The following is a 14,115-nucleotide window of genomic DNA, read 5'->3' as shown; positions in this document are numbered from 1 at the left end:
GGGGGTTCAGGGGTCAGGGCAGAGGGCAGTGCGGGTGTGGGGGGGTTCAGGGGTCAGGACAGAGGGCTGGGAGTGTGTGGGGGTACAGGGCAGAAGGCTGGGTGTGGGGGGGGGTCAGGGCAGAGGGCTGGGGTGCTCAGCTCGTGGGGGTGCTCCCAGCCCCCTGCCCTGAGCGGCTCAAGGCAGGGGGCTGGAAGGGATATGCCCTGTTGCACCCCCTTCCCCAAGGTCCCGTCCCTACCTCTTCTCTGCCTCCTCTACGGAGCAGCGAGCACGCTGCCACTCATCCTCCTCTCCCTCGCAAGGGCCATCAGCTGATCAGCGCAGGGAAGGAGAGGAGGAGGGGCAGGAAAGCACCACGCTGGGGGAAGAAGCGGGGGAAGGGGGAAGCTTGGCTGCGGCAGGACCAAGCTTCTGCCTCCTGCCCCCGCAGGGGAGAGCAGTGGGCGGGGGGGCTGAGTGGGGCTGGGGGCCGGGACCGCGGCAGGCAGCAGCGTGCTACTCAAAATTGGCTTACGTGCCATGGGTTGCCGACCCCTGCCCTACAAGTTATTTGGCCCAGGTGAGAGGATGGTTCAGCAACAACACAACAGGTCATCACAGGAAGTGAGGAAACTGTCCTACTGAAACTGCCAGGAGTACTTATGATTAGGAGTACTTACAAATCAAGCAGTAGATATGTGTACAGAATGGGTATATGTTTTCTTACAGACTGGCCTTGTCTGTATTATGTTTTTTGGACAAAAATATGATGGTACTGTTGCCCTTTGGTCCAAACAGTTAGCCAATATTTGGAGCCGTGCTGCATTATTTATACAAGCAAGATATTTCTTTGGTGCAATTCTGTTTATTTACAAAGAATGTACACAAAGTGCCATTTTCCTGGAAATAGTAGGAACAAATGGCAGACAGCTTCCTTGCTCACATTTTGAAAGCCTGCCTTTTCCAGAGAGTCCTGTGCCCCAAAGAATTCTGTCTCTGCTCCCTACTCAAGGCCATGGTCTCTACATATCTTCCATTGTCTGCTGGTTTTCTGGCAGCTTTTTCCTTCTGATACAGTCCGCTGGACCCAATCAATGCCCTAGCCCCTATTTTTACAATCAGTCCCCAGGAAAATGCCTTGGCTCACACAGCTCAGGTCCTGCTGTGCTTTTCCTGCCTTGGAGGGCAGCTTCTATTGTTTCAGCTATCACTGAACAAAGGGAACCTTTTCTAGGTCTGTGATTGATTGGTGCTGTTAACAGTACTAACATAACTTGATATCCTAATATTATATGTGACTTTTTTCTAGATTCCAGAATTTGACAACTTGTACCTGGATATGAATGGTATCATCCATCAGTGTTCACATCCTAATGATGACGATGTTCACTTCAGAATCTCAGATGATAAGATCTTTGCTGATATTTTTCACTACTTGGAAGTATTATTTCGCATTATTAAACCAAGAAAGGTTTTCTTCATGGCAGTTGATGGAGTGGCTCCAAGAGCAAAAATGAACCAGCAGCGTGGGAGACGTTTTAGGTGAAAACATTTTAATGTTGCCCTGTTTATAAATCCATAGGACAGCACATTTTTATGAGATTTTTTAAATTTACAAATTGAAATAAGTATTAAATACATAGTTTTAAATGATGCTTTTGACTATAGCATTGTTTGGGTTTTGTTAAATAATAACTGGGCAGTCATAAATCAGAACTGAGGATTTTTTGCCAGTGCATTTGAAAAAAACCTGTATACCAGGGAATACTTTTCATCTTTTGCTTTTGAAACGAACTTGCAGTTTGCACAGCACTGCAGAGGCTAGTATAAATCATCTCCTTTTTTGCTTCAGCCCCAAGCCCCAGCAAGTCTAACATCAGTCCTGGCGACCCCATTAAAACGGGATTGTGACCCACTTTGGGGTCCCGACCCACAGTTTGAGAACCCCTGGCTTAGAACGTTGAGTTTGTAAAATTTGTGCCTTGGTCATTCAAAGGAGCATGGACCCAAGAATGGTGATCTAGCACAGCATGTATCTTTTGGGAACAGAAGTTATAGGTGCTGCTTCTTTTTCCATCTTTAAGACTGTTTTTCTATAAATCTACATATTCCAGTTTATCACTGTGCAAAGAAGCAGTAATAGGGCTGCTTTTGGAATCTGTGAATGCCATCTTAAAGAAGCCTTTGTGGTCACTGTATATAGTGAAGTTTTCCTTGACAGCCAGTGTGGAGGAGGGAAAGAGACTGAGGTTTGAGAACTAATAAAATTCTAGTCTCTAGTAACATTGGCCATCAGGCTAGCTAAATAATGTAGTTTACATCTAGATCATATACAGTAAAGATCATTAAAATCTTGATGTTTACTGCTTGCCCTAGCAGCTTTTGTGAACTTTGGGGACAGCAGCCACATTGACAGGGCATATTGGAAGTTGGAGATAGGGCTGGCCATTTCCTCTTTTTGTTCTGAACAACTGATACTACAGTACTTCCTTTTCTTCACCAGTGGGTGCTATGGGGAGTTCCATTCACTGTAGACTGTTTCTCTTCAGGTTTCACCTGCCTCTTACTGTTGTCACTAGAAGGGTAAGGAAGGAAGCCAGAGGTTTGGAGATGTGAGGAGACCATTTGGGGACCATTGGGAGGACAAGAAAAACAACTGGTGGGGCAATAGGCAAGATTGGCATGGGGTTGAGGAGGAGATGAGAGAGAATAATTGTGGATAAAAAATAAATGTGAAAAGAACAAATAAGAAAGCCAGAGGGTTTTAAAGAAAAATTAAAACATTAAAAAAGGATAGAACAATATCAGGAAAAATGTGAAGGAAGACAGGTGGGAGTGGGGAGGAAAGCATCAAGATAAAAATGAAGAGATTGTCCACAAATTATTTTCTCTTCTATGTCCTTTAATTCTGAGGGGGGAAAGATTAGCTTAGTCAGTATTTTGACACTTGCCATTTATCTGCTGCCAGCTGGTTCTCTTTTCCTCCCATTGGCCCCCAAATGGTCTTCTCAGCCCTGTATATATTACTAGTATATGTGCAGCATACATCTTATCCTTGCTGTAGAAAATTCAAAACAGCTTCTTTATTTTCTATGTGCACTAAAAACAAAATTAAAAGACTGACTAAGAATTACATTTCCTTTTTAATTTATTTTAAGAAGGAACTCTACATTTAATTTTTTGAGGAAAAAATGGTGTACATACAATGCTGTAAAATTCAATGTTTTTTTTAGGTCAGCAAAAGAAGCAGAGGACAAAATAAAGAAGGCTTTAGAAAAAGGAGACGTTCTCCCTACAGAAGCCAGGTTTGACTCCAATTGTATTACACCAGGTAGGAAAATGTGCTGCTTATTTACAGGAGAATTGCTGTGATTAATCATTTTGCCTTTCTGTCATCTGATTTTTCAATAGGATTTGTTCTGCTAAATCACTTGGGCACTTTTGAAAATCCCACCCAAATTTAATATTTAAAACCCGAAAACTCTTCAAAAGTACTCCACCTTCCACACTTTGCAAAAATGAATTGTTTTTTCTATCACTAATCGCTAATATCCCTCATAAATGTATAAATGGAATTTTGAATAACTCTTAAAATGACAATGTATCAGAAGATGTAACTTGTAGATTTCTGTTACTAGGGACTGATTTCATGGCCAGGTTGCACGAACATCTGAAGTATTTTGTAAATATGAAGATTTCCACAGACAAATCCTGGCATGGCGTAACTGTCTACTTATCAGGCCACGAGGTTATTGTGTTTATATTACTGATTTTTTTTTTTTAATAGTATTTTCAGAATAGTGTTTACTGAATTGTTTTATCTTTGCATTTAGACACCAGGTGAAGGAGAGCATAAAATTATGGAATTTATCCGATCAGAGAAAACAAAGCCTGATTACGATCCAAACACAAGACATTGTCTATATGGTTTAGATGCTGACTTGGTATGTGCAAATATATTTTATACTTATAATGACAGAAGGCTATTATGTGTGTGACTTGGGCATCTATTCAATATTTTGTTGGAATATATGACTATAATACATTATTAAACAAAAAACTTGACATTTATGGCAAACTAAAAATTTACAATGATGAACCACGGAGCATGGAAATATCCTGACACTGGTCACTTCATGAATAATAATAAAACCCCTTCTTAATCTCTTATTTCCACAGATTATGCTTGGATTAACAAGTCATGAGTCACATTTCTCACTTTTAAGAGAAGAAGTCAGGTTTGGTGGCAAAAAATCCCAGAGGTAAACTGCTTCTAAAAATCTTATTTATAGGAAGAAAGGAGATCCAAAAGATGCAGGGTTGCTTAGAATATTTTCTTTAAATGACTGCATATTTAATCAGTCAGGTAATTGTTGTATTTTAATTTGATTATGGATGAATATTATAAATTCATATACATTTATTTTATAAATCTTAATATTTATGTTAATATAAATATTTTCTATTTGCCTGAATGAACAAATAGAAAAAAAGTCTGCAATTTGGTGCTTGTGGAACCTAATACCAACTGAACTGCTAGAAAATCCTGAGAGCTATAGTGCACCACATCGTGCCTCTGGCTTCGTGCCGTAGTATGCAGCTCATACTATACTGATACTATTTCCCACAATAGATTGTTCTTGTTCTTATAGATTCGTTCATTTAAAAAAACAAAACAAAACACTAAGGACTTGTCTACATGGGGAAATTGACCAGAATGGCAATTGAGGAATAAACTATTCCAGAATAGCTCCCCTCTGGACATTCTTATTCCAGAGTATAGGAATACCTTTCCCCAATTTCCTTTAATCTACAGATAAAGGTAAATCAGAAGAAGGCCCCTTCTTCTGGTATTAAAGTGTCCACACGGGAAGCTATTCTGATCACTATCCCCATGTAAACAGATCCTAAACTTCTTGGTGGTGGGGTGGGCCGGAGAGAGAGAGAGAACATGCTATCTTGTATGTACAGGAAAGCTCTCAGATACTATGGTAATGAGAGCCATGTAAGTACCTAAAGAGATACATAGCTCTTGTTGATGTGCTCTAGCCAAGAACCCAAAATAAATTCCAGTGCAAAAGGACTGGACCATGCTTTATAAAGTTTAAGGCCAGAAGGGACCCCAGATCATCTAGTCTGACCTCCTGTATATCACAGGCTCCAGCACTCACACACTAAACCCAAAAAGAACAGGAGTACTTGTGGCACCTTAGAGACTAACAAATTTATTAGAGCATAAGCTTTCGTGGGCTACAGCCCACTTCTTCGGATGCATATAGAATGGAACATATATTGAGGAGATACATATACACACATACAGAGAGCATGAACAGGTGGGAGTTATCTTACCAACTCTGAGAGGCCAATTAAGTAAGAGAAAAAAAACTTTTGAAGTGATAATCAAGATAGCCCAGTACAGACAGTTTGATAAGAAGTGTGAGAATACTTACAAGGGGAGATAGATTCAATGTTTGTAATGGCTCAGCCATTCCCAGTCCTTATTCAATCCTAAATTGATTGTATCTAGTTTGCATATCAATTCCAGCTCAGCAGTCTCTCGTTGGAGTCTGTTTTTGAAGTTTTTCTGTTGTAAAATAGCCACCCGCAGGTCTGTCATTGAATGACCAGACAGGTTAAAGTGTTCTCCCGCTGGTTTTTGAGTATTATGATTCCTGATGTCAGATTTGTGTCCATTAATTCTTTTGCGTATAGACTGTCCGGTTTGGCCAATGTACATGGCAGAGGGGCATTGCTGGCACATGATGGCATATATCACATTGGTAGATGTGCAGGTGAACGAGCCCCTGATGGTCTGGCTGATGTGATTAGGTCCTATGATGATGTCACTTGAATAGATATGTGGACAGAGTTGGCATCGGGCTTTGTTACAAGGATAGGTTCCTGGGTCAGTGTTTTTGTTCAGTGATGTGTGGTTGCTGGTGAGTATTTGCTTTAGGTTGGGGGGTTGTCTGTAAGCGAGGACAGGTCTGTCTCCCAACCAAAATGAAACCAAGGTATTACAGCCCACAGGAGACTAAACAGTTGTGTATCACAAGCAGAGTATAGGAGGGACTGAGGTGCACCAAGGCCCCCACAATGACACAGAATTGATTAAGTGGGCTATATCCAGATGATCCCAGCAAGTGACCTGCACCCATGCTGCAGAAGAAGGAGAAAACCCCCAGAGATCACTGCCAAAGTGGTCTGGGGGAAAATTCCTTCCTGACCCTACATATGGTGATCAGTTAGACCCTGAGCATGCGAGCAAGAATCACCCAGATTAGCACCCGAGAGAGAATGCGTGGTGCAATCTTAGAGTACTAGCCCACCCTGTCCAGCATCCCATTTCCTTCTGTAGTCATTTCTGATATGACAGAGGAAGGAGACCAAACAAGCCCAAAGCCCAACCAAAATAGAATCATAGAATATCAGGGTTGGAAGGGACCTCAGGAGGTCATCTAGTCCAACCCCCTGCTCAAAGCAGGACCAATTCCCAACTAAATCATCCCAGCCAGGGCTTTGTCAAGCCTGACCTTAAAAACCTCTAAGGAAGGAGATTCCACCACCTTCCTAGATAACCCATTCCAGTGCTTCACCACCCTCCTAGTGAAAAAGTTTTCCCTAATATCCAACCTAAACCTCCCCAACTGCAACTTGAGACCATTACTCCTTGTTCTGTCATCAGGTACCACTGAGAACAGTCTAGATCCATCCTCTTTGGAACCCCCTTTCAGGTAGTTGAAAGCAGCTATCAAATCCCCCCTCATTCTTCTCTTCTGCAGACTAAACAATCCCAGTTCCCTCAGCCTCTCCTCATAAGTCATGTGTTCCAGCCCCCTAATCATTTTTGTTGCCCTCCGTTGGACTCTTTCCAATTTTTCCACATTCTTCTTGTAGTGTGGGCCCCAAAACTGGACACAGTACTCCAGATGAGGCCTCACCAATGTCGAATAGAGGGGAATGATCACGTCCCTCGATCTGCTGGCAATGCCCCTACTTATACAGCCCAAAATGCCGTTCGTCTTCTTGGCAACAATGGCACACTGTCAACTCATATCCAGCTTCTCGTCCACTGTAACCCCTAGGTCCTTTACTGCAGAACTGCTTCCTAGCCATTCGGTCCCTAGTCTGTAACAGTGCATGGGTTTCTTCTGTCCTAAGTGCAGGACTCTGCACTTGTCCTTGTTGAACCTCATCAGGTTTCTTTTGGCCCAATCCTCTAATTTGTCTAGGTCCCTCTGTATCCTATCCCTGCCCTCCAGCGTATCTACCACTCTTCCCAGTTTAGTGTCATCTGCAAACTTGCTGAGAGTGCAGTCCACGCCATCCTCCAGATCATTAATGAAGATATTGAACAAAACCGGCCCCAGGACCGACCCCTGGGGCACTCCACTTGAAACCGGCTGCCAACTAGACATGTAGCCGTTGATCACTACCCGTTGAGCCCGACGATCTAGCCAGCTTTCTATCCACCTTATAGTCCATTCATCCAGCCCATACTTCTTTAACTTGCTGGCAAGAATACTGTGGGAGACTGTATCATAAGCTTTGCTAAAGTCAAGGAATAACACATCCACTGCTTTCCCCACATCCACAGAGTCAGTTATCTCCTCATAGAAGGCAATTAGGTTAGTCAGGCATGACTTGCCCTTGGTGAATCCATGCTGACTGTTCCTGATCACTTTCCTCTCCTCTAAGTGCTTCAGAATTGATTCCTTGAGGACCTGCTCCATGATTTTTCCAGGGACTGAGGTGAGGCTGACTGGCCTGTAGTTCCCTGGATCCTCCTCCTTCCCTTTTTTAAAGATGGGCACTACATTAGCCTTTTTCCAGTCATCCAGGACTTCCCCCGATCGCCATGAGTTTTCAAAGATAATGGCCAATGGCTCTGCAATCACATCCGCCAACTCCTTTAGCACCCTCGGATGCAGCGCATCCGGCCCCATGGACTTGTGCTTGTCCAGTTTTTCTAAATAGTCCCGAACCACTTCTTTCTCCACAGAGGGCTGGTCACCTTCTCCCCATACTGTGCTGCCCAGTGCAGCAGTCTGGGAGCTGACCTTGTTCGTGAAGACAGAGGCAAAAAAATCATTGAGTACATTAGCTTTTTCCACATCCTCTGTTACTAGGTTGCCTCCCTCCTTCAGTAAGGGGCCCACACTTTCCTTGACTTTCTTCTTGTTGCTAACATACCTGAAGAAACCCTTCTTGTTACTCTTAACATCTTTTGCTAGCTGCAACTCCAAGTGTGATTTGGCCTTCCTGATTTCACTCCTGCATGCCTGAGCAATATTTTTATACTCCTCCCTGGTCATTTGTCCAATCTTCCACTTCTTGTAAGCTTCTTTTTTGCGTTTAAGGTCAGCAAGGATTTCGCTGTTAAGCCAAGCTGGTCGCCTGCCATATTTACTGTTCTTTCTACACATTGGGATGGTTTTTTCCTGCAACCTCAATAAGGACTCTTTAAAATACAGCCAGCTCTCCTGGATTCCTTTCCCCCTCATGTTATTCTCCCAGGAGATCCTGCCCATCAGTTTCCTGATGGAGTCAAAGTCTGCTTTTCTGAAGTCCAGGGTCCGTATTCTGCTGCTCTCCTTTCTTCCTTGTGTCAGGATCCTGAACTCAACCATCTCATGGTCACTGCCTCCCAGGTTCCCATCCACTTTTGCTTCCCCTACTAATTCTTCCTGGTTTGTGAGCAGCAGGTCTAAAAGAGCTCTGCCCCTAGTTGGTTCCTCCAGCACTTGCACCAGGAAATTGTCCCCTACACTTTCCAAAAACTTCCTGGATTGTCTGTGCAGTGCTGTATTGCTCTCCCAGCAGATATCAGGGTGATTAAAGTCTCCCATGAGAACCAGGGCCTGCGATCTAGTAACTTCTGCTAGTTGCCGGAAGAAAGCCTCATCCACCTCATCCCCCTGGTCTGGTGGTCTATACTCCCACCACAACATCACCCTTGTTGTTCACATTTCTAAACTTAATCCAGAGACTCTCAGGTTTTTCTGCAGTTTCATACCAGAGCTCTGAGCAGTCATACTCCTCTCTTACATACAATGCAACTCCCCCACCTTTTCTGCCCTGCCTGTCCTTCCTGAACAGTTTATATTCATCCATGACAGTATTCCAGTCATGTGAGTTATCCCACCAAGTCTCTGTTATTCCAATGACATCCTTGACTGTGCCAGGACTTCCAGTTATCCCTGCTTGTTTCCCAGGCTTCTTGCATTTGTGTATAGGCACTTAAGATAACTCGCTGATTGTCCCGCTTTCTCAGTCTGAGACAGGAGTCCTCCCCTCTTGCACTCTCCTGCTCGTACTTCCTCCCGGTATTCCATTTCCCCATTTACCTCAGGGCTTTGGTCTCCTTCCCCCGATGAACCTAGTTTAAAGTCCTCCTCACTAGGTTAGCCAGCCTGCTTGTGAAGATGTTCTTCCCTCTCTTCGTTAGGTAGAGCCCGTCTCTGCCTAGCACTCCTCCTTCTTGGAACACTATCCCATGGTCGAAGAATCCAAAGCCTTCTCTCCGACACCACCTGCGTAGCCATTCGTTGACTTCCACAATTCGACGGTCTCTACCCAGGCCTTTTCCCTGCACAGGAAGGATGGACGAGAACACCACTTGCACCTCAAACTCCTTTATCCTTCTTCCCAGAGCCATTGAGGAGAAGGAAAAAAAACAAAAAAATCTTCCTGACTGTCTGAAGCCCTTGTGCATTTATTCCCTTTACATGGAATTTAGGTGTTGCATAGGGCCTAGTTCACCAACCTTGCATAGGGTTGGCTTTCACCCAGATAAACTTCAGAGGGAGGGTATTTTATATTCATAGCCTACTCCCAGGCCAAAATCAGCAGTGTGTGTATGTGTGCATCCACAGGCTTGTCTATGACGGGGGATCCCCAGCAATATTAATACTTATGAGTTATGTAACCCTTCTTATGTCCAGAGCACTTCACAGATATTATCTAGTTAATCTTATCAGATCTTCAAAGTAGGTAAATAAAGATTTTTTGCATTTTACTTGTGGGAAAGTTGAGACACAAGTTATATTGACTTGCCGCAAATCATATACTGAGTCAGTGTCAGAGCCAGGATTAGAGCGCAGGAATTCCCAGTTACCATACCTATGCTGAATCCACTGGACCACACTCGCTTTTCCAAACTGGGCATCTCCATTTTCTTAAAAGCAGACTTCTGCAAACACTTATGTGCTTAATTTTGAAGTCACTGCCAGTATTCACATGCTTAAAATTAAGCAAGAGTGTAATTGTTTGCTGGATTGAAGTCTGAGTCTTTGCTGCTTTTTAGAACATTTCCTGGGTAGCCAGTAAGGCAAAATTATATTATTGAAACAGAGTCTTTGTAAAATGCAATTAGTATTTATTTGCTCCTGACAACAAGTACTCAGACATCATAATCTTTAGCAATGCAGCCAAATACATAATAGCTGAGTACTTATTTTTGGATAACTATAGTGGACTATTATATACATCAGAAATATTTATAAATAGTTGATTTCATGTTTTGAATAATTTACAGAGCGTGTGCCCCAGAAGAAACCACATTTCACTTACTGCACTTGTCATTAATGAGAGAATATATTGACTATGAATTTTCACCAGTAAAAGTAAGTATTAATGGAACCATGGGCAAAAGATGTTAAAACTTTGTATACAGACTTGATCATAAAGCTTTTCTTATTTTTTTAGGACAAGATTTCCTTTCAATATGACATTGAAAGGATAATAGATGATTGGATCTTAATGGGGTTTCTTGTAGGCAATGACTTTATCCCTCATCTACCTCATTTACATATTAATCATGATGCGCTGCCACTACTTTATAAAACATATATGGCTATCCTGCCAGAACTTGGAGGTAAGTAATTTAAAAAATATATTTAAACAGAAACATACTTATAGTTCTGGAACAGAAATTAAAGGAAAGGTTAAACTGAAGTGTTGCTTATATAGACCTTACTAGTATAACAATATTGTTTGATAGTACTTGCTGAAGTGTGAGCTAGTCAATTCTTCTTCGAGTGCTTGCTCATGTGTATTCCACAGTAGGTGTGCATGCGCGCCACGTGCACCGGTGCCGGAAGTTTTTCCCTTAGTAGTACCCGTAGGGGGGGAGCACCGCTGCGACCCCTGGAGTGGCGCCACCAGTGAAGGTGCGTTGGAACTTCTTGCTCCAGCTCTGCTGCAGCCTTTTGCAGTTGATCTTAGGGGTACCTTTAGCTAGTTATTAGTAGCTCGTAGAAAGTAGTTTTTCAGTTGTTATTGTGGGCCCGGGGCATGTCCTGTGCCCCAGGCTTCAAGTCGTGCGACTCCTGTCGCCGTTCCATGCCAAGGAGTGATCCGCATGCTGAGTGTCTCCGCTGCTTGGGCGAAACTCACGTGAGTGAACGCTGCAAGATCTGCAGGTCTTTTAAGCCACGAACTAAGAAGGAGAGGGACATCAGGCTTCGCACTCTCCTCATGGAATCAGCGCTGGCTCCAACTCCGGTACGCCGAGCGGACTCGGCGCCGGGCACCGCATTGTCGGTGCGCAGCGAAGCCCCCTTCCCCAGTCGGCACCGCTCCCCTTCCAAGAAGCAAAGGAAGAGCTCGACTTCACAGCGGCGCCGTGAGAAGGAAGAGGGAGAGGCTGGTCCCGCGTTGGGCAGCCCTTGGTTCCCCCCGGGCTCGAAACCTCCGACTCGTGCTGAGCGGAGTAGCCCGGCAGCGTCAACATGCACCTCTGTTGCGGTCCCGATCCCATTGACGCCGGAGGCTCTACAAGCAGCTCGAGACATTTTGAGCTTGCCGATGCCCGGGGTGCCACCGGTGGCGGGCCCCTGGTCTCGAGGCAAACCGCTGCTGGGTGCGTGACAGGCATCCCAGGTACGGTGCAGCTCTCACTCTGAAGACCGCTCTCTACCCCGTTCTGCACGCAGCGACAGGTCCACTCGCAGCTCGCGTCCACCACCCTCGATGCCAGCCAGGTTACCCAGTTCGGTGCCGCCCGGGCAGGAGTCTCAGGGTCCCTCCACGCCATGCAGCAGCCGGCGCAGGCACCGAGATAGGCGTCAAAGGCGCTCCTCTTCACGACGCAGCTGTCGCAGCCGGTCTCAGCACGACCGACGTTGACGCTCCCGCTCTGTCAGACGTCACACACGGGGCTCCCGCCGCGTGTCACCAGCCCACGGCACCGCAGCTCCAGGCGCCGAAGCGAATCTTGGAGCAGTACTTCCGGGGGGTACCGATCCTCGACGTCGAGGTCCCGGTCCCGTGGAAGACGGCATCGTAGGCACCGTCGCTCCCACCGCTCCTATGGTACCGTTCAGTTGGTGGTGACCTCGGCCTCGGCACCCAGCCACCCTCGCTGGGCCGTACTGATCAGCCGGACCAGATAGTGCCACCTGGCCCGCAGCATGGATAGTGGCAAGGGGCCCTATGGCAGGGACAATGGTGTCAATGGGCACCGTAGCCGCTGATGCCCACCCAGGTGGTAACCCGTTCGGTGGCCGGGGCATCCGAGGCCCCGTCGGCCTCGCTATTTAGGCCAAGGCACAAATCGACAGATCATGAGTCGTCAGCTCCGCGCTCGGACTCCGACCTGGGGGTTGATCCCCCGGCACCGGCTGCGGCCCACAGCCCCGTGCCGGCCTCCTCTCCTGCACCGGATGATACCATCACGGCACCGCCCTCTGCTCCACAGGAAGACTTCAGGGCGCATCAAGACCTGCTAAAGTGGGTGGCGTCGAGCCTCCAGCTGCAGGCCGAGGAGATGGAGGGCCCATCCGATTCCCTCTTTAATGTACTGTCCCCCTCGGTGCCGGGCCGTGTGGCTTTACCCCTTCACCAAGGAGTAGCCAACATCTCCAATGCCCTGTGGTTAACTCCTGCCTCTCTGGCCCCGATTTCCAAGAAGGCTGAGAGGAAGTATTTCGTGCCGGCCAAGAACCACGAATACCTCTATTCTCACCCGGCACCTAACTGCCTGGTGGTGGAATCGGTGAACCACCGGGAGCAGCAGGGCCAGCCCACGCCCACCCCCAAGAATAAAGATACCAGGAGACTAGACTCTTTTGGTAGAAAACTTTACTCCTCTTCCAGTTTCCAGCTCAGGGTGGCCAACCATCAGGCCTTACTGAGCCGATATGATTTTAATTGATGGGAGTCCCTGCCAAAGTTCGAGCCACTCCTCCCAGAGCAGGATAGGAAGGACTTTAAGGCACTGGTGGACGAGGGGGCAACGGCAGCCAAAGCAGCCCTGCAGGCAGCATCGAACGCGGCGGATACGGCGGCTCGCTCGATGGCCTCCGCGATCTCCATGTGCAGGGCGTCGTGGCTCCTCCTGTCCAGGCTTTCGGCGGAGGCCCAGTTCCTCATGCAGGACCTGCTGTTCGATGGGAAGGCCCTGTTTGCCGAACAGACGGACATCAGGCTGCACGGGATGAAAGACTCTCGTACCAACCTGCAGACCTTGGGCCTCTACGTCCCTCTGGCTAAGGACAAGGCCAAACTGCAGACGTCAGCTCACCCTACGCAGAGCAGATATGAGTCCCCTTACAAGAGGCCGAGAGACCAAAAGCGCCAGCCTCAACGACAGTCCCGCTCTGCCACACAGCCTGGGCCCTCTAAGGGCAAGAGACAGGGAAAGAGGTGGTTTTGACTATTTGCAGGGGGGCACCAAGGCAGTTGCCATGGAAACTCCCCCACTAATAAAGTTTGTGTTCGGCAACCATTTGTCTGCCTTCCATGGGGAATGGTCACAAATAACCTCGGACGACTGGGACCTCAACACCATTTCCAAGGGCTACACGTTGCAGTTCAGTTCACCCCTGCCCAACCAGCCCCCATCGCTGGTGGGCTCGGGGGACCTGGAGCACATTCACCTCCTAGGTCAGGAGGTGGAACAACTACTACATCTGGGGGCAGTGGAGAGAGTGCCAGTAGAATTCCAGGGCAGGGGCTTCTACTCCCAATATTTCCTGATCCCAAAAGCGAAAGGGGGTCTCAGGCTCATCCTAGATTTGCGGAATCTCAATCGTTTTATGGTCCGCTCCAAGTTCCACATGGTGTCCCTGGCTTCTATTATCCCCTCCCTGGACCCGGGGAACTGGTACATGGCCCTGGACCTTCAGGACG

At 46.5% G+C, this 14,115-nt stretch overlaps 1 protein-coding gene across 6 annotated transcripts in view; it reads left to right on the top strand.

Annotated features, from left to right (window-relative positions):
* The window catches only part of XRN1 (5'-3' exoribonuclease 1), an 82,480-nt gene that overhangs the window by 7,237 nt on the left and 61,128 nt on the right, over positions 1-14,115 (top strand). For all 6 annotated transcript variants that reach the window (XM_026649982.2, XM_026649981.2, XM_026649980.2 and 3 more), the window contains exons 2-8: positions 1,292-1,524; positions 3,216-3,313; positions 3,621-3,730; positions 3,816-3,926; positions 4,162-4,244; positions 10,520-10,607; positions 10,690-10,858. In XM_026649982.2, the coding sequence (XP_026505767.1) occupies positions 1,292-1,524; positions 3,216-3,313; positions 3,621-3,730; positions 3,816-3,926; positions 4,162-4,244; positions 10,520-10,607; positions 10,690-10,858 (892 nt within the window). The remainder of the gene's footprint in view (positions 1-1,291; positions 1,525-3,215; positions 3,314-3,620; positions 3,731-3,815; positions 3,927-4,161; positions 4,245-10,519; positions 10,608-10,689; positions 10,859-14,115) is intronic.

This window comes from Terrapene carolina, unplaced genomic scaffold (genome assembly GCF_002925995.2).
Source record: "Terrapene carolina triunguis isolate 2854851 unplaced genomic scaffold, T_m_triunguis-2.0 Scaffold88, whole genome shotgun sequence".
Taxonomy (NCBI): Eukaryota; Metazoa; Chordata; order Testudines; family Emydidae; genus Terrapene; species Terrapene triunguis.
The sequence above is the reverse complement of the archived record's forward strand: the minus strand, read 5'-3'. Positions and strand labels throughout refer to the sequence as shown.